This window comes from Camelus bactrianus, chromosome 32, assembly GCF_048773025.1.
Source record: "Camelus bactrianus isolate YW-2024 breed Bactrian camel chromosome 32, ASM4877302v1, whole genome shotgun sequence".
NCBI classification, from domain to species: domain Eukaryota; kingdom Metazoa; phylum Chordata; class Mammalia; order Artiodactyla; family Camelidae; genus Camelus; species Camelus bactrianus.
In genome coordinates, this window is record NC_133570.1 from 22,814,716 (window position 1) to 22,841,425 (window position 26,710).

Sequence of the window (26,710 nt, forward strand, 5' to 3'; positions counted from 1 at the left end):
GTTCGGAGAGACTGAACCCCAGGACCCTGGGTGAGATCTGCAGGTGGGGAACAGCCCGGGGCCCAAGGGGACAGAAAGGAGAGCATGGGTCACCCGGCGGACTGCAGCCAGCAGGTGTCTCAGGGAAAACCAAGAAGTGGCTGTTTCTCTGAGGGGCTGTGACTCGAGGAAGCAAAGCTGGAATGCTGGCTCTCTCCCCTCGTCTCCCGGTGCAGACAAGGGTCTTTAACCAGGAGGCCGAGGTCTGCCTCCTTTGGGTGAACCCTGGGGATCGGGGGCCACCTCACCTCTGTCCAGGGGGCCCGGCTTCAGGCGAGCCCCGGGGCCTCCCCACAGGGCAAGCTGGGAGCTGGTTGGCACTGGTCACATAGGTGGCCGGGGGCCCATCTTCCAAAAGTGCCACTTGAGACTGGACCCTCCTGTGCTGGAGACCAACAGGGAGTCTCCGCTTGCTGCTGGGATGGCCGCCCTCGGGCTGAGGGGTCCTTGTCCAGATGCCGTCATTTGGGGGTAGTTTCACCTTCCTGGCATCCTTCTTCCTTCAATTACAACTATTTATTTTTCTTACCAAAGCAACAGATGTCGACTGGGAAAAAACAAAACATCCCTAGGTTTGCAAAAAGGAGCAAATAAGAAAGCTCTTGGTGGCGGGAGGGTATAGCTCAGTAGCAGAGCGCATGCTGAGCATGCATGAGGTCCTGGGTTCAATCCCCAGTACCTCCATTAAAAAAAAAAGAGAGAGAGAGAGAAGGAAAGAAAGCTCGTCATCTATCTGTCCCAGTGACGGGATGTCTAACTGTTAGGTGCACAGAGAGCCGTGTCAGACAGGACCCCGGAAACCAAGCGCTCGGGGATACTGCTGCATGTGTAGGCAACAGCATATGCAGAGTTTGGAGCCATGAAAGCACATGGTCTGTTTAATGGACTGAGGCGGGTTTGGGGTGTCTGGACTGGAGAGTGATGGCTGGTGGGCAGGGCCCACATGTGCAGGACCCTGTGCTGCTATTTGACACCTCTCAGTTTACTTAAATCTGTTTTCTGTGATCCGGGAAAAAATGTTTCAAATCCAAAAAACAGGGCTCTGCACCACAGGCACAGATTTTATCATTGTTCTGTCTCTGACTGGGACATTTATTGAGCGCCTAGCCCCACATGGATATTCTCATGAGACTGTGCACAGAATGGGAAACTCCCGCACCCAGGCCTGGTGACGCGGGCGGTGGCACTCGCAGAGCTGCCCCTCCAGGCAGGGCGCTCACACAGCCGGCAGCTGAGGAGTGTGCGCACTGGCGTTATGCGGGTTGCTTGAAAATTCTCTCAGCTGTTTTATATGTTTGAAAATGTTCACAAGTTCATAAATTTCACAAAGCCTGAACATTCAGAAATGCTGGGGAAAAATGTAGCCTACACATGTTGGGCTGTTGATAATCAACCAAAATTTCAAAAGTACCAAAGGACGCAGAAGTTTAGGGCAGGGCGGTGCAGGGTGGTGGGTGAGCCCTTCCTAGGCTGTGCCCTGTCCCCCCGCCCTCATGGTGTTGCCCTGGTGGATACCCTGGAAGGCTGCTCCTACCCAGCTTAGGGGAGTGGGGCCCGCAGAGAGAAGGACCTTGAACCTGAGTCCTGGGGGAGGGGCAGAGATGTACCAGTGGGAAGACAGGCAGCTGCTTCTGGCGGGTCACTGAGAGCAAAGGGCAGAGGCACTGCAGCCAGGGGGTCTGTTTCCATGGTTCCTGTTGCCCACACCCGGCCTGGCCCCCGGGCTTCATTAGGGGACCAAGTGGGTGGGGAGGGGTCAAAGGGCCCCTCAGCTCATTCTCCACAGCTGCAGTAACCCCAGAGGGGGTGCCCAGCTTCTCTCTCCAACTCAGACAGGGTGGAGGCTGCCCCTGCCTGGCTAGCTGTCATTGCTGAGCCTCAGTTTCCCTAACCATAAAATGGGATCATGATACCTACCCAGCGTGGGTGGTGGGGGTCGTGGGGACATGACAAGGCAGTGGGAAGTGGCTGTGGGGGACTCCAAGGGCACAGGGCTGCCCAACACGACTGATCAAAGTGCCTCCAGTAGAGTTGTCAGCAAATACTCTCTCTAGGAGCCACATGAAAATGTAAAAGGAAATGAGTGGAACAGATTTGAATGTTTCATCCAGCCCAGTATACTCAAAATACTTCAATATGTAATTGATATAAAAATTATCAATGAGATGGTTCTTTGTGGGGCCACATCTCAATCTGGACTCGGGACTCAGGTGCTTAGTGCCATGGTCCAGGGCTGTACATCCAGCAGTGAAGAGGGAGTGCCCAGCACTGGAGTCAGCAGTGGTGCCGGGCTCGGTGCTCAGTGCCCTAGCCATGTGAACCATGGGCCGCCTCAGCCCTACGAGGGAGAGTCTGGTAATAACCCCACTTTACAGGTGAAGAAATTGAGGCACAGAGGCTGGAGCCCAGCCTCAAGGCACAGAACTGTGGGGAGCTTTGCACTTACATTTGCCCCTCCTCCTACCTGCCCGGGCCAGGCCTCCACCATCCCAGGCTTAGCACCAGGAACAGCAGCCAGGACTGTGGGTAGGGTGGCAGCTAGCCTGGCAGCACAGTGGTACCCCAGTTTCTTCCCATCTCAACACCCACCTTTGTCTTGGTTGCATTCCTATTTGCTTTAGGAATGAGTGTGTGCCCTAGTTCTGGCTCATGAGAGGTGAGGGAACATCTAAAGAGACACCTGTGAGTGTGCTAATTGACTTCCTCTTTTAGGGCCCTCATGTTTACAAGGTGGCTGCAGCAGTTCCAGCCATCACATGCAGACAAATCAGGTAGGCAATAAAGCTAATATCCCCTCCCCCCATCTTTTTATATTGAGGCAGACCTCCCAGAAACTCCCACCCAGTGGACTTCCTCTCCTGACTTTCACAGGCAGAATCCTACGAGGCAGCAAGACAAACACCATAGTGGCTTTAGACCAAGCCCTGCTTTACACCTGGGGCTAGGATAGGCCAGGCCTGGCACCTGACAAGAGCAAGCCTTTGGGAAGGAGAACACTAAGGGGCTTGTTCTGGCAAGAAGGAAAGGGAGCAGGTAGCTTTAGGGTAGGAGACCAACTGTATCTGCATACTCTTCAGATTTTCCTATTTCTGCTTCCTGCTTCATTGTAGGTCCACCAGCACTGTTAGCCTTTAGCCAGAGGGTCATTCTCTTTTCTTAAAACCTTAAAGGAGGGGAGAGGGTATAGTTCAGTGGTAGACCATGTGCTTAGCATGCACAAGGTCCTGGGTTCAATCCCCAGTACCTACATTAATAAACAAACAAACAAACAAACCTAATTACACCCCCCCAAAAACAGTTAAGGAAAAAAATTTAGATTAAAAAAAAAACCTTAAAGGGAAGGCTGCTATACTTCCTCCTTGCTGTAATGTTTGCTGTACATCTTTACCAGGTAGCCTTCATCAGGTCTGAGTCCCTTACTCTCCCTCTTTGAACTATCCACAGATGTGGAGCTCAGCCACGTGTTCCACATCTGTTGAAATGCACAACTGAAATGATGGTGTCCTGTCTCTTTTGTCCATGTGGTGAATGACATCAAATTTCTGAGTTTGAACAGTCTCTGGAAGAAACTGCCTGGTTTCCATGTACCTTTTTTTTTATACCCCTTTGGATTTGGTTAGCTAATTATTTAGGATTTTTGCATCCAGCTTTATAATTGAAATCGGCCAAAGATAGGTAGATTTTAAAAGGACAAGTTTACCTACAATTTCACCAAACAATGAAATAGCTTGTCTTTCTCTTGTTTCCTTTAAAGATCTTCCCCATGTACTTTACAATCTTAGTTATTTTAGCATAAATGCTAAATCATATTCTTTTTTTCACTAGACATCAGCATGTCTTTGCATGCCACATAATACTAGAATACCTCATTTAAATAATTATTGTTGTTTCCTTTTGGTGATGACTGTAACTAACCATTTCAATGAACCACTTAATGCACTGTGGTTTTTAAAATTTTCTTCCAGGAATAAGTGCCCAGAAGTGGATCACTGGGTCAAAAGACGTGAATATGTTACAGATTCTGATCTCCTTTCCACAAGAGAGACGATCAGTTGGCAGTGCCCCCGCAGCGCCGGGGAACAAGCCCGCCTCACCTTCCTGCTTCAGAGGTGAGTACCCACTAGCCCTGCGTGGTCCGGCCGTGGCACTTGTGCGGCGGTTCTGAAGTGGCCCCGCGTTCCGCCGGCCCGTGTGCGCCCTTTGTGACGCGGCCGGGGGGCCCGGGCGGCGGGGCGGGCAGAGCCGGGCCATGGCCGAGGCGCAGGAGCTGCTACTGCAGCTGCAGAAGGACAACCGCGACGGGCGCCTGAGGAAGCAGGAGCTGGAGGAGCTGGTGCGCGGGCTCGAGGCGGAGAGCGAGAGCCTCACCGCGCGCCTGCAGGACCTGAGCGAGCGCGAGCGCAGGTGCACGGCTGCTCGGCCGCCTCCGGGCACCGGGAGGGAGCGGCCGGCTTCCGGGCGTGGCCCCAGGGGGCTTCTCGACTCCACCCAGTTCCAGGGCCGCGGGACCTCAGTTTTCCCTCTGCAGCCTGCAGCGGCGGCGGAGCCAGGCGGCGCGGGCCCTGTGCGGGGAGGCGCGGGAAGCGGCGCGGGAGCGCGCGGAGCGGGTTCGCGGTCGGCTGGAGGCGGTGGAGCAGCGCAAGCGGGACCTGGTGGGGGAGGGGCCCTGGCTGTGGTGGGGCGGGGCCTGTAAAACGGGAGGGGCCTCTCGCAGGGCAGGGACTTGCCGAGTGGGCGGGCCACGAGGGGTGTGGCCTGGTGAGAGGGCGGGCCTTGGATTGGGCGGGGCCTGCCGAGGGGGCGGGGACCTCGGAGAGGCCCGGACCGCCCCCTCGATCCTGCCCGCAGGAGCAACAAAACCTGCAGCTGCAGGAGCAGTGGGAGGAGCTGTCAAGTCAGGTACAATCTCTTGCTTCCCCTGGGAAGCCCCGCCCCTTTCCCACCTCTACCTCCCAGGATCGGTCCCTCCCCCAGCCAAGGCCCCGCCCTCACAAGCGCCACCCCCAGCTCTTCTACTACGGAGGAGAACAGCTGAGTCAGCAGCGCGCAGAACAGCAGCTCGGGACCCAAATGGTGGCGTTGCAGGTGCTTCGGCGGGGCCCCGAGGGCCGGAGCAGTGGCGTGGGCAGGGCTTTGACAGACTGGGGGCGGGGCCTGGGCACGCGGGCGGGGCGTGGGCAGGGCCATGAACACCTTGACGCGGCGCCGGGGCGGGGTCCTGAGGGCTCGAGGTGGGTTGGGGCGCGGTGGGTGCAGTGAGTGCCGGGCTCCTGACATCACTGGATACTCCGGAAGAAACAACTGGAGCTGGTGGAGGCCAAGCACGCCATGCAGGCGGAGGCCCTGCGGCAGGTGCGGGCGGAGCCGAGGCCGGGTCTGGGCAGGTGCAGGAGGGTGGAGAGGGATGAGTCTAATCAGCGCTCCCCGCATCAGAGCGCACGGCGAATGGAGGAGGCCTGGGCCAGCTTCCAGGAGCAGAGCGGAGTACTGCAGGTGCCGCCCCCGTCCGCTCTGAGAGCCGCTCACCTCAGACCCCACTGGGGCCTCCACCCATTTCCTCCCCGGAGCTGAGGCAGCCCGCCCCGGCCCCACCGAGGTCTTCCTCGGTGTGAGGCCTCACTCCCCCTCTTCCAGGAGCTGCAGGGGAAGGTGATGGAGGCGGCGGCTGCGCTGGACGCCTCACGGGGCGGCCTGGAGCAGTAAGGGGGTTAGGACTGCCGGGTGTGGTGGGGTGAATGTGGGGGCCGGACAGAGAGCCCATTCCGATGTCTGTCCGTGCAGGTGCGACTCACAGCCTCGCCGGGGGCAAGACTGCGCGGGGTCGCTTATGGAGGAGGTGGCCAAGGCGGACTGCGTGAGCGCGGGCCCAGGCGGGGGCGGGCTGGCTCCGGGATCTGCCCCGTGGGACCACCCACCACGCGGGCCACGCCCCCACAGTACCACGCCGCGCTGAGCCACGCACCGATGAAGCCCGCCCCTTCACGGGCCCAGATCCAACGGCGTCATGCCCCAGCCTCCGCGCTGGGTTGGACGCCGCTCCCTTTTCCCCGCAGGAGAACCGGCTGTTCGGCGGCGCGGGAGCGACAGGCATCAGGTGAGCCAGCGGCGGGCACGGGGCGCGGGCCTGGGGTCTGGGGCGCGTCCCGTGCCCCGTCACGTCCCGTCTGCCGGTGCGTCTTCGGTCCGCAGGCTGTGGGCGCTCGGCGCGCTGCAGACGCTGCTGCTGCTCCCGCTGGGCGTCCTGGCACTGCCGCTCCTCTACCTGGCGCTGGTGAACCCGTCCGCCCTCCGCCGCGGGCTCGCGCGCCCTGGCTCGGACGCCGCCCTGCGCCGCCTGCGCTACACGCTGGCCCCGCTGCTGGAGCTGCGCCCGCGCGGACTGCTGCCTGCCTAGCACATCACGCCGGCCGCGGCCGCCTGCACCCAGTCTCCCGCGTGTTTTTTGGGCGCAGGCGCGGGGAGATTTGTGGGGAGAGGGGAGAAGGGGAAGAGGTTGTCGGGGGAGAGGTCGGGCTGGTGGAGGCGGGGAGACGCGGGGGTGGTAGTTGGGAGACGCCGGAGGGAAAGAGGGGAGGGGCGGCTGCGAGAGAGACTCGAGACGCCGGGGCGGGGGTGTGGTGTGTCTCGGGCCAAGTGGGCGACGCCCCCCGTCCAGCGGACCTTGGTCTCTAGAGGCTGCCGAACCCTCGTCTCCCGTAGCCCCGCCGCCCACTCGGAAGGGGGCCGAATCGCTACTAAACCTGGTCTCCCGCTGGCGAGGCGAGCCGAGCCCGCGGCGCTGGCCGGCGGGTCCCCGCGAAAGTCCGCATGGTGGTTCTGGGTCTCGAGGCGCCTCTCGTTGTTCCCCGGTGCCGGGCCGCCGGCGTCCTCCCGTCGTCGTGCGCGCTCACCGCCTCGGTCTTCGCGGGCATCGTTGTCTTTCGGTGAAGTGTACCGCTTAAGGGAGATGGACCTAGTTTCACTTTGATGCAGACGGTGCTCTGCTTTCATTATTTACCTTTTTCGTGGTGAACTTGCTCTGGGTGAATCTCTGGTGCACAGATACATGGGGTTTTGCTCTGGCCTTTATGAAATAGTTTTCTTATTGATTTCTACGTGTTCTTTAGTCATTTTTGGGTTAACTTTATGGGCTTTGTATCAGTTTTATCACATTTAAGAATTGTGCGTTGTGTCCTAAGAAAATCCATTCTTGCCTGGAAGTCATAAAGATAGTCTCATACTCTAGATACTTTTCATTGGTGTAAACATTTAGTTTGTCTGGTCATTATAACATTTTGCTTATGGATTCATCCATAGATGGGCATTTGGGTTGTTTCCACTTTTTGGAATAATGCTGCAGTGAACATGGGTGTAGAAATATGAGTCCCTGCATTTACTTCTTTTGGGGTATATATATATCCATAAGTGGAAATGCTGGATTATATGATAATCCTGCTTATTTTTTAAAAGGAATTTCCATAAGGCGTCACCCAGCGTCTGGACATCCTCCACGACATTAGCTGTTTTCTGTCTTTTTTTCTTTCTTTTTTAATAATAGCCATCCTAATGAGTGTGATTTTTTTTTCACTTTCAAGTTTTACACATTGTATTCTCTAATTTTTCTAATTTATAATTACAAAGTCAATCCATAAAACAAGATATCTTCGGGAAGCCTAGCTTTTTTTCCGTGCCCTCGACCCTGTTGCCTCCATTCTCTTGGACAAACACTTGATTTTTTTTTTCAGGACTCTTTTTTTCCCTTAATAATTCAACTGTGTACAGTCACCCTCCCCTTTCCCGCCAGCACAGCGCCGCCGCACTCAGGCTTCTTGAGCGTCTTGCAACAACTCCTTCAGGCAGCGTTGAGGGGTGGTCGTGTCATACACCAGTCACCATAGTGATGGGGGTGGTCCCCTGCTACCTCTGCGTGGAGCCTTTTGCAAACGTCTTTTTGTATTTTGCCAGAGATCTTTGAGCTCCAAGCCTCAGAGTGGGACTGTGAGGCAAGGGTGACCACACGCATGATAGTGTGAGATCCCCCCTCATTTCTGGGTTTCCCTGTGGCATTCCCGCCCTCATGGGGCCCTCCCCCTCCCCAGAGCATTGCCTATGGTATGTGTGGTCCGTCTGATGGGGAAAAAGGACATCAGGGTAGTTTTCATTTACATTTATGAGAAGTCGTTGGTACAGTGGTGAGCATAGCTGCCTTCCAGTTACATTTATGACCAAAGTTGAGAATATTTTTGGTATCTGAGGGCCAGGTGCATTTTCTTTGCTGTAGACTATTTGCTCCTCTTAAACATGTAGGCTCGCAGGGGCTCCTCAGTTTTTTCAAAGCTCTTTTCCAGGAGCCACTTGAGCTTTGAGATCTGTGGCGAGAGTAGTCCCGGGTGTGTCTCTCTGTTCCTGGTGCTCTTTTGCCGTCCACACGTTGGGCAACAACTCACTTTCCTATGTGGATCCTGGATTTGGGGGGGAAGTGTCCCCCATTTGTGGGTTACTAACGAGTCCCAGCCTCTGCTCTGCTGCGGACTCAGGGACTTAGCAGGGTTTGTACTGGGAGGATCTTTTGCATTTCTGTGGTCATTTTACATTTGGCTTGTCAATTGCCACAAAAAGCCTGGGATTTTGGTTGGGATCACACTGAATTTAAAGATCAGTTTGTAGAGAAACGTCTAGGACATGTCTCTCTCCGATGTTAATTTCTCTCAGTGTTGTGTGTTTCTAGTGCAGAGGTCTAGTGCGACTTTCAATTTATCCTTAGGGATTTTATGTTCTGAGCCTTATTACATGTGGTATAGGTTTTTTTTGTTTTATTTTCCAACTGTTCTGTGTGCGTAGAAATATAACCCATTGCCTTACATTGACTGTGTAAACTGTGATATTGCTGAATTACTCCCTTATTAGCTCTTTTAACTTCTCTGTAGTTTCCTTGGGATTTTATACACAATCTTATCATCTGTGAAGCAGGGCAGTCTCTCTCCTTCCTCCCAGTCTGGGTATCCCTGGCCACACCCAGTACAATGCTGATTAGAAGTGGTGAGAATGGGCACCCTCATCTTGCTCGGGATCTTAGAGGGGACACCGTTGGTATTTCATCACGAAGATGTTAACTGTGAGTTTTTCTTAGAGATGTTTATCAGATCGCGGTGTCCTCTTATTTCTAGTTTGCTGACTTTTTTTTAAAATCATTATGGATGGGTGTTGGATTTTGTCCAGTACTTTTTCTTCCCCCTGAAATGGCCTTTTGGTTTTCCTTCTCAAGTCTGTTCATGTGAAGGACACCAACTGCATCTTAAGTCAACCTTGCATTGCTGGGATGAGGCCCACTCGGTCACGATGTCCTTTTCGTACATCGAGCTCAGTTTGCTCATTTTTAGTTAAAGATTTCTGCATCTGTGTTCGTGAGAGGGATACTGCTCTATCGTTTCATTTTCTTGGAACATCCTTGTCTTAATATCAGGGCTTTGCTGCCCTCGTGAAAAATGAACTGGGAAGTGTGCTCGCTCCCCTCTTTTCTGTGTAATGTTGGCATTATTTCTTCCTTATACATTTATACCCATTTTGGCTTTATGATGAAAAAAATGACACCTTAGTAATTTTTTTTTAGCACAGAAAGACGCAGGAGTGGTCAGTGTGCGCGGCTCAGTGAATTCTCGTAGAGTAAGAAGGGTGCCAGCGCCTCGGTTCCCCCCTCCTTCCCAGTGCCTCCCTCCTTCGAAACTGTCCTGGGTTCGAATACCAGCAAGTAAGTGTGCCTCTTCCTGGACTTCAGATGCCATCACACAGGGAGGACCTTTTGTGTCTGGCTCTCCAGCCAAGCATCAGAGGGGTCGACCTCATTGTCTGCTGTACTTGCTCCTTTATGTCCTTTACTGCCTAGTTCTCTTCCGCATGAGCAACCACGATGATTGACCTCTCGTCCAGGGACATTTTGGTCATTTACAGGTTTTGTTTGTTAGGAGTAGTGACCTCAGGACATCCCTGTTCGTGTGTCCTGGGGCACGGATTTCGTACTTCTGCTGGGTACACGTGTGGGAGTGGAACTGCTGGGGATGAGATGCTCGGCCTTCCCGGACACTTGAGTTTCTGAAGTGGTTGGAGCAGCGGGCACACCAGCAGCAGCGTCAGAGTTCCGGGTGCTCCGCTTCCTCCCAACACTCGATGTCATCTGACTTTATATTTCAGGCACACATGTGGGTGGGTAGGTATCACACTGTGGTTTTAATTTGCATTTCCCTGATGACTAATGAAGTTGAACACCTTTTGTTATGTTTATTGGCTGTTTGGACAATCTCCTTTGTGAAATGTTTGTTCAGGTCTTTTGTTCATTTTTCTATTCAATTGTGTCTGATTTTTAGTAGTTCTTTGTGTATTCTGGATATAAGTCCTTTGAACAGATATATATCATTGCAAATATCCTCCCAGGTCTGTGGCATGCCTTTTCATATAGTTCAAGTTAATTTTTTCCCCTTTATAATTAGTGCCTTTTTTGGTTCTGCTCAAGAAGTCTTTGTGTATCCCGAGGTCATCAAGACATTCTCTTCTGTATTTTCTTTTAAAAGCTTTTAAAGTTTACCTTCAACAGTCCACCTGGAGTTGATTTTTATGTCTCGTGTGAGGCAGACCGTATGATTAAGTTATTTGTCTGTACTCAATACAATACCATTATTGCAAAGACCATCTTTCCCCGACTGCCCTGCAGCATCTGCGTGTATGTCAGTGTGTCCCCTGGATGTCACCTCCTCCACTGTCCCTTTGTCCTCCCCTGAGCCAACACATCACATTGTCTAAACTACTGTAGTTTAAGGACAAGTCTTGATACACAGGTTTGTGGGTCTTCTTTAAGATCCACATAGCTATATTTTGACCTTTGTGTTCCCATACAGATTTTAGACTTGCCAATTTCCACTCCAAAACTTTCTGGGATTTTGATTGGCGTTTGCAGTGAAACTACAGATCAGTTTGGGGAGAGCAAACATCTGTATAATGTTGAGTCTTCCAGTCTGCGAATACTTTACTGTTTGTTTAGATGTTCTTTCTCTAAGCCTGTGCAGTTTTCAGTATTTCTTATGAATCTTTCATTAGATTTACGTCTGGTGTTTGATGCTGTGGGATGCAGTTGTAAATGGTACTGTTTCCATTTCGTTTTTTGGGTTATGAGATACATGTACACACATGCACGACTGACTTTTGTATATTAGCCTTTACCCTGGACCTCCACCACAGAGTACATTCATAGGTCACTTTGGATTTTCATGCACACAAGTGCCATTTCCCAGCTTTATTTCTCCTCCAGACTCTTAAGCTGTTTCCTTTCACAGCCTGACTGGCTGGGCCCTCCAGTGCCGAAAGCTGAACAGCAGCCATGACAGATACACCGCCTTGTCTGGGGGACAGCTGTCAGTGTCAGTGTCACCTCTGAGCATCAGACGCTCACGTCAGGGAGGTGCCTGCTCTCAGACCAGCTTCATTTCGGGAACCCTTGTCCCGAGCGTGGACCGCACTTCCCCAAAACCCCTCAGAGGTGCCAGGCTCTTGGGTTGGTCTTTTTGTCTCCTGTGTCACCGAAAGAGGAGCTGTTTTTTTTTTTTTTTTTTTTTTTTTGAGAGTTTAAACTTCATTTTGTTTTGAGTCTCTAAAGAGACCTCATTTTCTTGTCAGCTAATGGGTTTAGACTTTCTCCCCAGGAGAGTAAGTAGCATTTCCCACTTTTCAGGGTGTGTGATTTGCCACGTTGCCGGAACCTTGCATGTGGCATTTGACTGAGTTTCATTTTAGAGCCAATTTGACAAGCTTCCTGTCCAAGTCTCCGAAATCAGTTCTGCTGGGTGTGAATCATTTGTACTGTTCTATGCCGTGTCTGTCCTGCACGCCTTCCGCTCCTCCCCTTCCACCTGTCAGCTCTTTCTCCTGGAAGCTACGCAGTGTTGCGGTTTCCTTTCTGCTTGACCACCCCACCCCCGCAAATGACCTAGAGCGTTTGACTTGGACCAGCCCCTAGGGCCTTTCCGCCTGAATTCTGCCAGGTTCTGCTTCATAAATGTGCAATCACGTGATGACAGTGACTCTTTTCTTTTCATCTCAGGTCTCTTATTTAAATAAAAGTGCATCTCTCTCTCTCTCTTTTTTTTTTTAAAGGAACACATTTATTTATTTGGTGGGAGGAGAGCTAGATTTATTTATTTTAAAGAGGCAGTACTGGGGCTTGAACCCAGGACCCTGTCCACGCCCAGCTCACGCTCTAACCACGGAGCTCCACCTCCCCACAAGTGCATCTCTGTGCTCGGCGTACAGCTCAGTCTCACTGCTCACCCACGCGTGTGATCCCCGCCTGGTGTGCGGTGACTGTAGTTATGATTTGCATTTCTCTGATAATTAGTGATACTGAGCATTTTTTCACGTGCCTACTGGCCACCTGTATGTCTTGTTTGGAGACGTGTCGGTTTAGGTGTTCTGCCCGCTTTTTGGTTGGGTTTTTGTTACTGAGCTGTTGCCACGCTCTGGAAGTGAAGCCCTCGCAGGCGCAGGGGTGCAGATACCGTCTCCTGTTCCACAGGCCATCTTTTCATTTTGCCCACGGTGTCCTTTCTGGTGCAGAAGCTTCTTTATGTTTATACACGCTGCACTTGCGGAAGCTGAGTGTGTCTGTCGCCGACTCTGGAGCCCCACCGGGTGCCTGGAGCGTCTCACTCACCTTCCTCTCCTTCACACTTGGCTCTTGGTTCAGACCTTCACTGACTCGCTTCCTCCTCACCTGCGTCACACCTGCTGTTGACCCGACTCCGGGTGCCTCACTGCTAGATGTTCTGTGTCATCGCGTCTTTAGCTCTGGGTCCTTGGCTGGTGGCGGTGGGTGGGAACCTGGAGCCGACTTGGAGGAGAGGAGACGGGCGGACGGAGCCTGAGCGTGTTCAGGGAAGAAGCACGTACTCTGGGCCCCTTGGGCCAGGCCGAGTCGTCCTGGCCCCGACCCACTGCCCGCAGCCTGTCCAGGAATCACCCCTTGGCTGGATGTGCATTGAGGAGTCGACACAAAACGCAGCAGGTTTTTTGTTTTTATTTCATTCACGTTGGTTGAATCTTAAGTTGAATATAATTTTTGTTTTTTATACACAAGAAAATACTTCATGTACCTCTGAAATGAAACCGGTAGGGAATGTGTCCAGTGCAAAAATCATCACATCCAAGCAGAGCCTGGCCCTGATTGTCGTCCCGGCCACGCGTGGGCGACGCCGGGGGAGGCGGCGGGCCACCAGGCTCTGCGGGGCATGGTCCCGCGTGTCCCAGGCTGGGAGGCCAGCTGCGCGTGGCGCCCGGTCTGGGGGCTCAGTAGGGGATGTCGTTCTGATAGTACTGGATCATGTCGTAGGTGCGGCTCCTGGGAGGCGGGGAGGGAACAGGGCTGTAAGGGGCAGGGGCCGGCCTGTGGCCCCTCACTCCTGGGCCTTGGGTGTCTCCCCGCTGCCCTCCCTGGGGGCCAAGGGCAGAATCACAGACCTTTGTCCACCCTGCCAGCCCTCCTCTCTCGGGGACGCTCCCTCACCCATGGCTGCCCTGTCTCCTGCTCGCTCAGTGGGCCCCACAGGTGGGCGGTCTTCCCCCTTGGTCCTGGGGCCCCTCTGTAGGACCCCCTACCCCCTAGTCACTGTGCCCCTCCACCCTGCCACACGCCTGCCTCCCTTCACCAGCAGAACCATCCGGGGAGGCTGGCCTCTTGAGCCCTCCTAGCAGGGCCAGTGCCGGTCTCCAGGGTGCAGGCCGGGAGCCGCTGCACCTCCCAGGGCCTTGACTCCCATGAGGGCGGCCTCCCTTGCCCACCTGCTAGAATCACATCTCCCCAGTTTTTCATCCTTGAAAACTCCAGGTCCCCCTCGGCACTCAGAACGGGGGCTGTCCTGCTGTCCTCCCTGCAGCAGCTGAAGCGGGCAGGAGACCCTGGGCCTCCCAGCTCAGCAGGGAGGGCACTGTTCCTGGACTCAGGCCTCAGCCCCCTCTAGGCCAGCACCCCGTGGCTCTGTGGGACTCCCTTCAGGGCGCTTAGTCCAAGTACTCGCGGGGCAGCAGCACCCTGTCACCCAGCCCAGGTGTGGCCCTGGTGAAAGCAGGTAACGGGAACGGAGGACGGGGCGGGTGACTTGCCTGTTGCTGAGGAAGCAGCTCTGAATGACCTTCAGGATGAAGTTCGCAGCCTCTCGCTCCGTCATGTTGGGGCTGAACCTGTGCCTGGCGGGGAAGGGCCATGTCAGGACCCCCTCACCCCCTCCACCCAGGGGTCCCTCCAGGCTGCCCTTTCTGAGGGACGTGGTCTGGCCTGTGGGCTGCACTCTGCAGGAATTTGTTCAGCTGAGGGTCAGGCCCTGGGAGGGCGCCCTCTGGGCTCAGTGTTGTGAGGGCCAGGCTTGGCTGCTGGTGGGGATGCTGTGCCCAGCTGGCCTAGAGGGCTCCAGCCCCTTCTCAGCTCCCCCAGGCCGAGTGGCCCAGACACAGACACTGCTTCCCTGAGAAACGTGGGGCTCTAGGGTAGGGCTGCAGCCGTGGTGCAGAAGCCCAGGCACCTCACTAGTAGGAGGCCTGGTGACAGCACCTCACCCAGGCCCGTCTGTGCCAGGCCCCAAGGACAGCCCCCAGTCACTGTTACCAGTGCTTGAGAGACTGGCGTCTCGAGGGGACAGCTGCCCCCAAGTGGCCTGCGGGCTGGCCCAGTACTTACTTCAAGAGCTTGATTGTCTGGCCGCGAAAGCAGGGCAGGCCCGTGTCCAACATGAGGGTGACCAGAGAGACGACAGCGTCCATGTAGGGCCTGGGGAGGGGAGAGGCTGCCTGAGCAGGTGGTCCTGCCTGCCGTCCGTGCAGCGTGTGCTTACATGTGGCTCTGGGAACCTTTGGATTTTGGCGCAGACCCCCTGCACAGGCTGTGTGGTCCAGCCTTCGGCCCCAGCTGAGGTGACCCACTACTTGCAGGGAACCATGTGGGCACCTCGCGGGCTCCAGCAAACTCCAGTTGAGTCCAGGTGCCATGTGACATCCTTAGGCTGGGACTGGAGGCCCTGGCGTGCAGCCTGGGGCTGCAGGGGCTCAGGCTGGGGCAAGGGGCCAGGTGGGTGCCCAGAGAGGCCTGAGGTATTGGCAGGCAAGGCCTAGTCTGGCACATGCACAGGCACAGAGATGAGGCAGGAAGGCGAGCCCTCGGGTGGCCTCCCATGTCCTCGTCCCCCAAGGGCCTGGCGTGACCCCCAAGGGTTCTGAGGGGCAGGTGGGCGGGCCTTGCTGGAAGAGTGGACGGACGGCTCACCGCACAGCCAGGTAGCCACGGACACACATCTCCATGAACCACTTGAAGGGCGTGGCCTCCATCTTGCCCCCCATGATCATCACCATCTCATCTGTCAGTTTGATGTCTGGCTCCCAGCCCAGGTTGCCACCTGGCGAGCTCTCAAACATGAAGCCGAAGTCTGCAAAACCCCAAAGGGCCACCGTGCGGGGGTCAGCTGGCAGTGCAGCAGGAGGAGAAAGCAGGGGCCCCGGGGGAGGACAGAGGGAAAGGAGGGGGCTGGATGGGAGCAGCGACGGGGAGAGGACAGGGGACTCTGGGGGGAGGGCAGGGCGGACCGATGTGGATGATGTGGCCCTGCTTGTCCAGCATGATGTTGCCGTTGTGCCGGTCCTTGATCTGCAGCAGGAAGAGCAGGAGGCTGTAGGCGGCCATGCTCCGGATGAAGTTGTAGCGCGCCTGTGGGGGGAGAGGGCGGGTGCTCAGGGCGCCCCAGGCCTGCACCCCCGTCAGCAAGCTGGACCTCGATAGCGGAGTGATAAGTGGGTGCACCTGGGGGTGCAGGGGCCCCTCCCACCCTCGCGAATTAGCTGGGGGTCCCCCAGGTCTACGGGGCTGCCCACCTGCTGGAAGGCCAGGGTGGACTCGTCCCCGTACTGGCGCGTGAAGTAGTCGTACATGCCGAAGTCGGTCTGGCGGCCCAGCTGGTCCCGGGACGTGCAGTCGGGGATGCACTCAATCACTCCACACTAGGGAGGAAGGGCCGAGGCCAGTCTGTGGGCGGACTGCCTGGCTGGGGGCCGAGGAGCAGCGCCTGGGCTCCTGCTGGGGGGACTTACCCCGGGGGCAGTGGCCACCACCCGGTACGGGAAGACAAAGAGGTCTAGGCCGACCAGCTGGAAGATGTTTTTGAAGAGGTCGATGATCTGCAGGGCCAGCATGTCCTGGGAACCAAGGAGACGCTGGGGGTGGTGGTCAGCCGGCTCACCCAGCCCCCACAGCCCTGCCCACCGAGTAGGGAGGAAGGGGGAGGCCCCAGTGAGCAGGAGGCTGCAGGGCCCACAAGAGAGGCCTTTGAAGGTTTGCCAGAAAGCCCTGATTTACTCTGAGGCACCTGAACCAAATGGGATCAAAGATTCCTGTTTCTGCATGAGATTCAAGTGAGAAGTGCGCCCGGAGCCTTGTAGAGAGATGGGCAGCCCCCCCAGCTTGCCCCCCTCAGTGAGCCCCTACCCCTGTCCCCCTACCTGTCGGCAGTCGTCGCCCACTTTGAAGATGGCCGCCTGCCAGGAGATCTGGCCGTCGGCCTCCTGCGCGTGGCCCTCATCTTCGGAGTCTGGGCGGCACCGCAGACCTGCAGGGAGAGGCTGCCCGTTAGCTTTGGGGGTGGTGAGGGGGCCGGGGACGAGCCCTGCTCATTTGCCTGAAGGGGGCCCAGGGACCTTTAGGGATCGTCTCTGCAAAGCCCCAACGAGGCCAGTGAGGGCTCAGCAAATGCTTGGGTCAGTGGGTGGAGCCGCAGGGCCAGGGTCTCTTCCTGAGGACAGTCAGGGACAGAGCCCCTTCTCACTGGAGCGAGGACCCAGGTGTGCCTGGGCACTGTTGGGGGGCAACGGCGTGTCTGCACCCTGGGATGCCCAGGAGGACCGGGGCAACACCCCCTGGATTGCTGCCCTCCCCAGTCACGCCCACCCAAACTGCACAAGGTGACCACAACCAAAGCCACGCTGGGGCGGGTGGGCCCTGCTGCAGTGACCAGCCCTTATCGGAGAACCGGAATTCAGATGCAGGCAGAGGCTAGGGTGATAACAGCCACGAGCTGAGGAACCAAGCACCGCCCGCCACACAGAGGCTGGAAGGACCCTGACCCCATGCGCTTGGAGGGGGTGGCCCTGCTGACACCTGGGCCTCTGTGACCGGGCAGGAGTCTGCTGCTGCTGCAGAAGCTATGCAGCCTGCAGTCACTGGCACTGTGGCCGAGCAAACCAGTTTTCCCCTGGGGCCTCCAGCACTGCACACGGGCCTGCCACCCGCAAAGGATCAGACTGAGTGAGTGGAGGTCATCATCCTCGCCGGGGAGCTGCTGACATCCTGGACATGCTAGGGGGCAACACCACACCCCAGATGGGCCCACTGACCCTCCTTCTCAAGTTCGCTGACTCCGCATCGCTTCACCTTGAACTTGGCCAGATATGGGGCTTTGGCAGCACTGGAAGACAGCAAAGAGAAGGTGGCGCGGGGGACACGGAATGGGAGCCCAAGTGACAGGCTGCAGGGGGCCTCACCTCTGCATGGGCGTCCCGGACTTATAGTCGATGTCCAGCACGATGGCCTCGGGGTTGCTGGGCAGGTAGCAGCCTGTGAGGGACAGAGGGGACATGTAGGGGCCCAAGTGTGGCAAGGGTCCACCCTCACACAGGCCTTCCCTGCAGACGGGGCTGCGCTGGGGCCTCAGGGGATCTGTCCTCTTTAGAGAAACAGCAGTAGGCGGGAGGACCCAGAGTGACCACTGGCTGGGGGTGGTTCTGGACACAGGTGCCCAGGCCCTGGCTGCCCCCGCACCCCGGGCCCGAGCCGCACTCACCAGGCTGCACCTTGACCTCAGACAGAGCTGATAGGCACGCCCTCTTCCTCTCATCGCCTTTAGGGTAGGGCCTGAGAAACGGGACAGGATGCTGGCCTCCAGGCTTCTGTGGGTCGGCCAGGCCCTCCTGTCCAACAGACCCCTGTCCTCGTGGGAAGCTGGCCGCCTGGCCTGGAGGCGCTCCCTGGCTCATGATGTCAAGTGCCCCAGACCCTGCACCCCCGGATGAGGAGTGGTGACATGGAATTGTCTCTCCCCTGTGATGGACGCCACCCCCTACCCTCCCTCTGCTGCTGCATCACCACTCTGCTTGGACATGACGGAGCCCCGTGGTGACCAAGGTGCGAGAGGCCTGAATACTGGGGACAATGCAGGGGACCAGGCTCCTGGAGGAGGGTGACCCAGGGCCAAGGCGTCCAAGAACAGTGTCAGCTCCACATGGGTGGGGGGCAGGAGGTGACTCAGTGGAGGGACCGTGGGGGCTGCAGAAGAGGCGGGTTTTCCTCACACCACTGGGACCCTGGGAACCTGGAGGGCAGAGTGGCCTCAGGCTGGGACCAGACCGGAGAGGAGCTTGGATGTGGTGCGTCTGTCTGCTCTCAGGAGCCCTGGGTCCTGCTGGCCCTCAGAAGCAGCCACGGCAGGGTCTGGGCCCCGGTCTGTAAAGCTCCCCAGCCAGTTCCCATGAGTCAGGATGGGGGAAATGCCACGTACTTGATGATGGCCGACACGTTGGTGATCTTGTTAAAGAAATCGAATTCCCGCTGGTAGAAGTCCTTGGCGGGGCCGGACAGGGAGCCTGTGATCTCCTCCACCAGCTGCTCCAGAAGGTCGCCAATGTCAGCTGCAGAGAAACGGAGGCTGATCCCCGGTCCAGGGCCCCTGCTGACCCAGCCTTCCCCGGGGTGGCTGCTGGCACCCCCAGGGGCCCCGCCCCGAGCTCATCCGCCTTCCTCACTGTGCTGATGCCTGTCACCCGAGTCCCGGATGCTCTTGGCTCTGCTCTCAGTGAGGACAAAAGTCGGTGCTGCTGAAGCATGTCCTTGAAGCTTACTAACACCACCGGCGTTTTTTCACTGCTCTGAGTGAAGCACCGGGAACGCCCCTGGTGTGCCCTGCCCCCTGCCAGGGGAGCAGCACCTCCCCTAGAAGAACGACCAGGGGGGCACCAACCTCACACTTGGCACACAGCATGTGCTCTCTTGAAAATGAACTAAATCAATCTGCCACTTCAGGAAACAACCGCACAATCTTGGAACACTTGACAGACTGCCCGACAGTTTCCCAACACCTAGAAGCATTTCTGTCGGGGACACTTCCAGGGCTCTGCAGACATGACCTTAAAGTCTGGGTCGTGAGCCATGTGGACACAGGATGGGCACAGCCCCTTCCCTGCATGTTGGGGTGCTAGGGTCCTGGCAGGTGCCCGCAGGGAGCACCCGGCACCACCAGAGTGCCTCTCCCTCCTCCAGCTACACATCTGCGAGGCCCAGTCTCCTGTGGTCACCGCAGCCACATTGTGTTCCGGCTGATGGACCGCAGGAGAGAGGGAGGCCCCTGTCGTCTCCTGCAGATGCTCATGGGCCTGCCAAACCAGAAGGCCATCATGCCACCTCTCTTGCTAATTTCTTTAAAAGTTAAATTTTTATTAAAAAAAAGTGTATTATTGATGTTTACGTGTAATGGGTTTATGTTTTTAAACGTATTTTTTTTTAAGAGGAGGGACTAGAGATTGAGGGCTAAGCATGCCCTCTACCACTGAGCTACATCCTCCTCTCCCTCAAATGTCTCAGTTTTAATTGCTAACATTCATGGGCCCAGATAGACAAAATGCACAGAAACCCAAGCTCTTTGAGGGTCTCCGTGCTTTTTAAGGGCATGAGGGGTCCTGGGCCGTCTCGTCCCAACGCGGACGGCAGGGTCAGGCGAGAGGTGACTGGCCAGGAGCTGCTGGACGGAGCCGCAGGGGCACGGGGCCAGACAAGGTGTCTGCAGGGCTGCCCTGCACCCGTTACGCAAGGCGGAGGGACCACGGGCAACCTGGGACGGGGTTAAAGGTGGGGGACCACGGAGGGAGAGTGCTCACCGTCTTTCTGGTGTCCCTCTTCATCCACGTAGATGTTGGTCTTCATGTTCCAGATGAACTGGTGTGCCAGGAGCTGCGACTGTGACGCTGCCCACAGGATGTACTCCCGCACGTAGCCCATCTGCAGGTGGGCAAGGTCATGGCTGGCCCAGCCCCGGCCACGCTCTGCCAGGTGGGGTCACTGACTGCTGCAGGCACTGACTCCTGGCGCTCAGGGGCCCAGCGGCTTCTGGCCGTGGGGTCTGTGTTAACGCAGGCATCTGCCAACTCTGCTTCCTCAGTCCTCTCCCCTAACCCTAACTGATTTCTGCTGTTGTCAAGCCTCAGGAGGGGCAGGTGGGCCCCGGATGCTCGTCTGTGAGCTGCTGTGAGAGACACTGCAGAGTGAGGGGGTGGCTTCCAGAAAACCCCACTTCCCTGCTGGGGGCACAGCTCCAGCCCCTGAGGACCTCTTTGCTGCCACTCCTGACTTCTTGAACTCCCATGTCCCAGGTTAAAAAGGCAGCTGTCCTTTCTGGAAGACTCCTGCGGGGGTAGCCTCTCCCTCCCCTCAGTGGTTTGTGGGCCCACTTGGTAGAGCAGCCCTTGGACAGAGGCCCTCAAGCTGGGTGGGCGGGCTTCCCATACTCGTCAAGCTTCAAATAACCCAGTTCTAACCCAGCAAATAGATCTAAAGATGAACCACGAACATTCAGCCTGCAGTGCAGAGCCTCCAGGCTAGGGAACACATGGAGGCTCAGCCAGGACACAGGGTGGCCCCGCCCCTCCCACCTCTCCTGCCTCCCAAGCACAGCTTACCTTGTCGTAGCGGAGGGCCTGCACGATCTGGGGGATGTAGAACAGGATGGCATCCTGCAGGGAGGAGGGGGAGCGGCTGTGACTCCAGGAGAGGCAAGAACAGCTCTATGGACGGAGGTCTCGGGACCCACCCCATCGGAATGGCCCTGCTGTCACTCTGCCCATGGGGGACTGAGAAGTGGGGAAAAGCCCCAGGATGGCCAGGAAAACAGCTAACAGACTGGAGCACAGGATTGGTGGGAAAAGTGGGAGGGGCAGGCTCCCTCACGCCCACCAGGAGCAGGGGGCCCGGGTGCTCACTGCCGGGCTTGCGGAGTCAGGGTGGAGGGTACTGCAGACTGCTTGTGAGACCAGCCCAACCCAGACCTCAGGATGTCCTAGAACCTATGGCTGCTACATGGGGTCCCTGGGCCATGTGCCCACACCCCCCACTGAACCAAACTCAAGTAAACTCCCCTTCTAAACCCAGACCCCTAGCTGAAGCTAAACACGTCTGAATCAGAACTAAGTCCACCTTCCCTGACTCCCTGAAGACATGGGGGTGAAGGGGTGCTCTGAGAGGGACTGAGTTCTGCGTGGGGAGCAGCCCCCAGGCCCACCCGGCAGGCAGCTCACCGGCGGGAAGGAGCGCAGGACCTTGACCCCGTACTGCGCGGTCAGCGGGTGCGGCGGGTACATGCTGGAGAAGTAGGACAGGCCGGTGGGCGGGTCGGCGGGCGCCCAGCACAGCACGTGGCTGAGCTCAGGTGCATCGGCGTCGATGGTGTGCCAGGTGACCAGGAACTGGGAGGAAGCGGGACAGGCTGGGGCGGGCGGTCCCCGGCCCCCCTGCCTCGTAGGATGGCCCCAAGGAGGGATGACGAGAAAGCCCTCGTGATGGCTTCTGACACATCACGTACAACAGTGTGACTTCAAGAGCTGAGAGGTACGTTCAGCGCTTTTCTATAGTGAACGGAGTCAACGTTCAAGTGAGGAGCGGATGGCCTGGGAAACTGGGGCTCATGGAAGCACTGGGGTTGGCAGCTTCAGCCGCCTTCCAGGCGTCCCCAAAGGCATTCTGTGCCTGAGCGCCCAGGGCCAGGCCCGCGCACCACCTGCCATGTTACCTTGATGGCTTCGGGGACATCACTGACAGCTCCAGGGTCCAAGCGGACCAGGCGGGTCACCTCGTTGCCAATGGCCTCTGTGTTCTTGAACCTGCAGGCACAGACACGGCTCGCCCACCGCCTCCACAGAAGACAGGGCACCAGGGAAGCCCTGAACTGAGAGATGCAGATCAGTACCAGGTGACACTCTAGCTATGGACACGGGTCACCCGAACATGAGAGTTTACTGTGCTCAGCTATAACAAAGCCACAACTCCCTGGAACTCCTCCTCGGCCTTGCCCCCAAAGCGCCACACCACAGCGTGGCAGCCTGTGGGCCAGAGGCACCTCAGCAGGAGGGAGGGTGGGTGCGAGCTGTCACGTGTTACTGTCCAGGCTAAGACCAGGTAGGTGCTGGGTAACCCCTGGCAGGCCGCAGTCCTGTCCAGGGGACAGACTTAGGACTACGTAGGCAGAGTGGGCTCACAGGGAAGAAGGGCCACCCTGGACGCATTCACACGGGGTGGACACAGTCTCTCTGGTGGGATTTAGCACAGGGGCCCCTCAGCAACCATCAGTCTGAGTTCTGTCCCTGCAAGAGCTGCCACAGGAGAGCTCATGGAACACTCCGCTGCCTGCCGCCCCCTCGAAGGAGCCCCCTGCTTAAAGACGACAACCAGGAACTAACTCAAAGCTTCCCCAGGCCTGCCTCCTGGAGGGATGGCTTCCTGGGTTGTCCTTTCCTCAACGAGTAAGATGGAGGCCCCGAGTGTGCCCTGACATTACCTCCTCGGGCTCTGGGATGCTGGGCCCCTGGCCGATGGCCCCCCCCACTGCACAGAAGGACTGGGCAAAGGTCCAGAGTTAAAAGATGGCTGCCTTGATCATCCTTGGGGGTGTCACGTCACCCTCTTCCCACCCCAGGCACCTGCACCGGACCCTGGCCAGGCCCTCATCAGGCAGGCGTGCCCTGGGCCCACCTGGCTGGGAGTTGCACAGCCAGGTAAGGGGAGATGCTCCAGGCAAGGTTCACGTTGTCTTTCCATTGCTTCTCGCTCAGGCTGATGTACTTGGACCTCCAGTTGGCCACACTGTTCTCTCCGGCCTGGTCCAGCTCTAGCTCTGGGGCCGACAGTGGGTTGTACCACGTGATGAGGCGCTCGATCTCGGTGGCCTGGCGAGGCGAGACAAACGCCAATGGCCTCTGGTGGCCCGTGAGCTGCCCCGCCCCGCCCTCCTGGTGCACGTGGCCGGCGGGCTCACCAGCAGAGACAGCAGCAGGGTCCGGCGCTTCATGTAGTACTTGTGCAGCTGGGAGCCCCGGTTGGTCTTCTTGGACATGCCTGGGTGGGAGGGCACAGTGTCGCCCTTGGAGCCCTTCCAGAACCCAGAGGATGCCGTCTGCCCGCCTCGGCCTGACGTCCGCGACCGGACCCAAGGGGCCCAGCAGCAAACTGCCACCAACCTGACTTCTTGGAGATGGTGGACATGCCGCTGGACAGCGGGTAGGTGTTGATCCAGCCCTGTGTGGCCTGCTGGCGAGAGCCGACCGCTATGTCCAGGTTGCTCCGGGTGTCCTGGTTATCTGCAGGCAGACACGGTGTTCTGGAATGAGGCGCCTGGACTCTGACTCAGGCAAGGCAGCCATGGGGGAGCAGGGCCGCTGAGATGGCTGGTGACGGCTTCCAGGGACAAGCCAGGTGTCTTGCAAGTTCCTCATGAACCGTTCCAGATGGAAGCTTTCTAAGGTTCCTTACAGTCTGCCGAGCCCCGGAGCAGAGCAAGACTGAGGCACTGCCCTGAACCGTGGCACTGCCGGCCCCAGATGTCCTCCAACTTGGCGCTCACTTGGGGCCCACGGGGGCCGGAGTAAGGGCTGCCCGGTTCCAAGTGGAGCCAGGAGGCTGACTCAGGAAGTCACTGTGTCTGCTTCTTTCCTTTCCTGGGGGTCAGGCTGTCTGCTGATGGTCTGCCTGCAGAGACCCCACTTGGCACCTCTAACTTGGATGCCTGACCAGTTCTGTGCTTGGAGAAACGAGAATGTGGCTTCCTTCAGGAGGACTGTGGCCTGCTCACTGACCCTGTCCACCCTTCAGTCTCGGGGATGCAGCTCACACGTCACTACCTCTAGAAAACTGTCCCTCATTCCCTACCCCTGCAGGCAAGCCAAAGGATGCTCTCGTGACCCTCCACGTTGGAATCACCAGCGGACTAGACTGGCCCCCACCTGGTGACAGTGGACCATGCCTTACTCCTGCCGGCACTTGGGCCTCCACCTGGTGCCAGCTGTCGGGCATACAGGGGGTGCCTGTGCCATGAGCTGGTGCTGGGGAAGTCACGCCGGGGGCATCTGCTCGGAGTCCCATGCACATTTGTGCTCCTCAGTGGGGCCAGAGGAGAGGCAACCAGCCAGGCACGGGCCTCTGGCCAAGCCGGGAACTCAGTAGGGCCCTCCCGGCTCCTTTAGGGCGCCCTGCCTCGCCCCACCACCTGAGGACAGCGCTCACCTGGGGGAACGAGCTGACTGGCGGTCAGGTACTTCTTGTCCGAGAACATGGCAGTCCAGAACTTAATCATTATGCTGATGTCTTCACGCAGCCTCTTCTCTCCCTGGGTAGGGAACTTCGGGGGACAACTGCAGACAACCAGAGGACAAGAGGTGTGTGCCCGGGGCCAGGCACGGCAGAAAGCCATGGGAGGTGGCACGTGGGGTCCCCTAATACAGGAGGGGTAGTCAGCAACCCCTGTCTCAGTGACCTGCCCAGGAAAGGGGGAGTTTCTGGGCCCTCTGGTGACCCCTCATCCACAGCTCTCAGCTGCCCCTGCTTGGCGGCAGGGATGCGGGGTCCCCTGTGCCGCCTCCGGTCTGTTCTCTGGAGTCAGCTGAGCCATGGGGAAACGTGACCGGTCTCATGGGGGCGCCGGGCTGCGGGGGGCCAGGCACCTGAAATAGTCGAAGGCGGTGGAGTAGACCTTTTCCCGGAGCACGTTGCGGGTGGTGGCATTGGGGAGCACGTCCGCATGCAGGAGGGACAGCCCGAGGGTCAGCAGCCTGCGAGGGAGGCCGGGTGAGTCTGGGGGCCGGGCTCTCCCAGCGCTCAGGGCCCGTGTCTGCATGGCAGACTCTCCTGCCAGGGCGGGGGCATCAGCCGGGTGACCACTGCTCAGACTGTTGTACCCGATGTCTTAGGAAAAGGTTTAAACCTTCACTTTTGTGGGGGAAAATGACGCGTGTGTGAACATGCCTTGGCCGCAAGCTTCAGTCTCACAAACTACCTGTAAACCACTCCCTGGGGTGCAGTCACCTACTGGTGCTACAAAGGTAGACATTTAATTCACGCTCAAAGGAAGACAATTTACCTGGTTTCTGCAAGATAGAGCTACTCTACAGCCTGCAGACGTGTTGGTCTGGGGTCTGAGAGGCCCCCTGCTCGTTCCCATGGCAACCTCACCTGGCCGTGGCCATCCAGTGCCCACCCTCTTCCACTAACCCGTTCCCATTACATTTTGTAAAAGTATAGCTCTGTGACAGGCTGCAAATTAGGGCAGAGAACGTGCACTCCTCTGTGGTTTGAGAAGCATGGCCAGCGGGCTCCCAGCAGGCTGCAGGAACAAGGTCCAGAGCTCAGGCAGGGGCGCAGGCAGGGGGAGCGGCACCCCTCCCAACGGGGGCCCCTTGCCCTCCTTCCCTCCGACCCTCCAGATACCTGCAGACCCCTCCCCACACTAGGCCGGCCCCTCCCTACTGTGTCCACAGTGCCTCTGACCAGGGCACCCGATCTCAGGACCCTGGGTCACACGTCCCCTGGAGGGTGAGTGCCCTCTCCTGTGCAGCCGGTGTCGTGCACAGGGCGTGACACTGTTGGACGTTTTCTGTCTGCGTCTTGGAGGGTAACGTGCCCCGGCCCCTGGCCTGAGCTGTCATACCGGGCTCTGCCACACGGCCGTCTGCTTTCCACTTTCCACTGTGTCACCAGAGTCCTGCTGCTGCCACCCACCCCCAACCGATGTAGAAAGGCTGCCCACCAGCCAGCCGGCCAGTCCCTGAGGTCCCAGAGCGAAGCGCCTCCCTGCAGTGCCCCTGTGCTGACAGGTCAGCACTCGGCCCCCATCCCCAGTCCCAGGAGGTCATCACGTGCAGACCTCATCGCCGGGGGCCCTGCATGTACTGGGGGCTCAGTCTCCAGTGAAGGAATAACCAACCATGGGAAACCCTGGGGGAGTGGGCCCACGGTGCCAGCAGCTCAGACCCCACCCCCGAGAGTCCCTTACTTGAATCGGGGCCCGATGGCGGCCACGTGCCGGTTCATGCTCCCTGCGGCGCCCCCGATGCTCAGCGACATGGAGCGCTGCAACAGGCTGGAGAAGATCTCCACCTGGTCGGAGCTGCAGTACTTGGCAATCTCGAACCGCTGCACCAGGAACTGAGCAGGAGGGGCGCGCTGTGGTGGGCTGAGATACCGTGGGGCCAGCCGCCCGCCCCCGAGTCAGCGGGGCCTGCCCCTGAGGGGCTCCAGCCCACAGGAGGGCGGGTGGGAAGGGGAGGAGGCTGGCAGAGCCTGAGAGAAGTGGACCCCCCCAGCCCGGGAAGGCAGTCTTAAACCCAGACCCAGGCTGAGCGTGTGGAGCACGGGGAGGGGCACATACGTCGATCCAGATGTAGTGCGGGGTCACTTCAGGAGCACAGGGTTTGGGCTGACTCGCTTCAGACGCTGCCAGGGGGTCTGCTTCCTTTATCTCCGCAGAAAACAGGCCGAACTTCTGCTCCACCGTCATCTGCCAGGCCCCAGCCATCTCCCGCAGAAACTGCAAGGTCAGGAGGGTGAGCACCCACTAGCAGTGGGGTGGGGCAGGGCGGGGGGCAC

The 26,710-nt window shown here is 57.8% G+C and overlaps 3 protein-coding genes across 11 annotated transcripts in view; 2 read left to right on the forward strand and 1 right to left on the reverse strand.

The window, feature by feature from the left end:
• Positions 1–2,762: 2,762 nt before the first annotated feature.
• Positions 2,763–7,263, forward strand: TMEM191C (transmembrane protein 191C). 9 transcript variants are annotated; one of them, XM_074356753.1, is made up of 10 exons: positions 4,088–4,443; positions 4,568–4,691; positions 4,888–4,938; positions 5,047–5,124; positions 5,335–5,391; positions 5,473–5,532; positions 5,674–5,738; positions 5,821–5,893; positions 6,093–6,133; positions 6,229–6,461. In XM_074356753.1, the coding sequence occupies exons 1-10, from the start codon at positions 4,289–4,291 to the stop codon at positions 6,431–6,433; spliced, it is 909 nt and encodes a 302-aa protein (XP_074212854.1). In that variant the 5' UTR covers positions 4,088–4,288; the 3' UTR covers positions 6,434–6,461. The 9 variants fall into 9 exon arrangements, with proteins under 9 accessions (XP_074212845.1, XP_074212846.1, XP_074212850.1 ...); XM_074356744.1 differs by lacking the exons at positions 5,335–5,391; positions 5,473–5,532 and adding an exon at positions 2,763–2,810 and having other exon boundaries at positions 4,058–4,691; positions 4,888–5,124; positions 6,229–7,263; XM_074356749.1 differs by lacking the exons at positions 5,335–5,391; positions 5,473–5,532 and having other exon boundaries at positions 3,892–4,148; positions 4,888–5,124.
• LOC105069369 (transmembrane protein 191A) lies at positions 3,558–3,875 on the forward strand (the record flags this gene model as incomplete). The annotated part of the gene is given in 3 exon segments (XM_010955481.2): positions 3,558–3,607; positions 3,609–3,654; positions 3,715–3,875. Coding segments are annotated over 3 exon segments (246 nt in total), but the record flags the coding sequence as incomplete, so codon positions are not given.
• Positions 7,264–13,062: 5,799 nt separating the features above from the next.
• The window catches only part of PI4KA (phosphatidylinositol 4-kinase alpha), a 74,856-nt gene continuing 61,208 nt past the window's right edge, over positions 13,063–26,710 (reverse strand). Inside the window, exons 33-55 of the mRNA XM_074356737.1 lie at positions 26,493–26,651; positions 26,118–26,269; positions 24,790–24,897; positions 24,353–24,480; positions 23,311–23,430; positions 23,109–23,188; positions 22,826–23,019; positions 21,867–21,957; positions 21,376–21,543; positions 20,761–20,814; positions 19,963–20,083; positions 18,591–18,720; positions 17,877–17,947; positions 17,578–17,650; positions 17,431–17,501; positions 16,540–16,646; positions 16,132–16,236; positions 15,916–16,041; positions 15,631–15,751; positions 15,314–15,473; positions 14,732–14,821; positions 14,161–14,244; positions 13,063–13,399 (exon numbers count right to left, since the gene is read on the reverse strand). Coding sequence (XP_074212838.1) covers positions 13,348–13,399; positions 14,161–14,244; positions 14,732–14,821; positions 15,314–15,473; positions 15,631–15,751; positions 15,916–16,041; positions 16,132–16,236; positions 16,540–16,646; positions 17,431–17,501; positions 17,578–17,650; positions 17,877–17,947; positions 18,591–18,720; positions 19,963–20,083; positions 20,761–20,814; positions 21,376–21,543; positions 21,867–21,957; positions 22,826–23,019; positions 23,109–23,188; positions 23,311–23,430; positions 24,353–24,480; positions 24,790–24,897; positions 26,118–26,269; positions 26,493–26,651 — 2,565 coding nt within the window. The 3' untranslated portion in view covers positions 13,063–13,347. The remainder of the gene's footprint in view (positions 13,400–14,160; positions 14,245–14,731; positions 14,822–15,313; positions 15,474–15,630; positions 15,752–15,915; positions 16,042–16,131; positions 16,237–16,539; positions 16,647–17,430; positions 17,502–17,577; positions 17,651–17,876; positions 17,948–18,590; positions 18,721–19,962; positions 20,084–20,760; positions 20,815–21,375; positions 21,544–21,866; positions 21,958–22,825; positions 23,020–23,108; positions 23,189–23,310; positions 23,431–24,352; positions 24,481–24,789; positions 24,898–26,117; positions 26,270–26,492; positions 26,652–26,710) is intronic.

What these genes read in the sequence shown, in the direction of transcription:
- TMEM191C (XM_074356744.1), top strand. Translation starts at nt 4,289, where the DNA reads ATGGCCGAGGCGCAGGAGCTGCTACTGCAGCTGCAGAAGGACAACCGC. An exon ending in AGCAGCGCAAGCGGGACCTG is followed by an intron (nt 4,692 to 4,887) that starts GTGGGGGAGGGG and finishes TCCTGCCCGCAG; the next exon opens with GAGCAACAAAACCTGCAGCT. An exon ending in GCGGGAGCGACAGGCATCAG is followed by an intron (nt 6,134 to 6,228) that starts GTGAGCCAGCGG and finishes TTCGGTCCGCAG; the next exon opens with GCTGTGGGCGCTCGGCGCGC.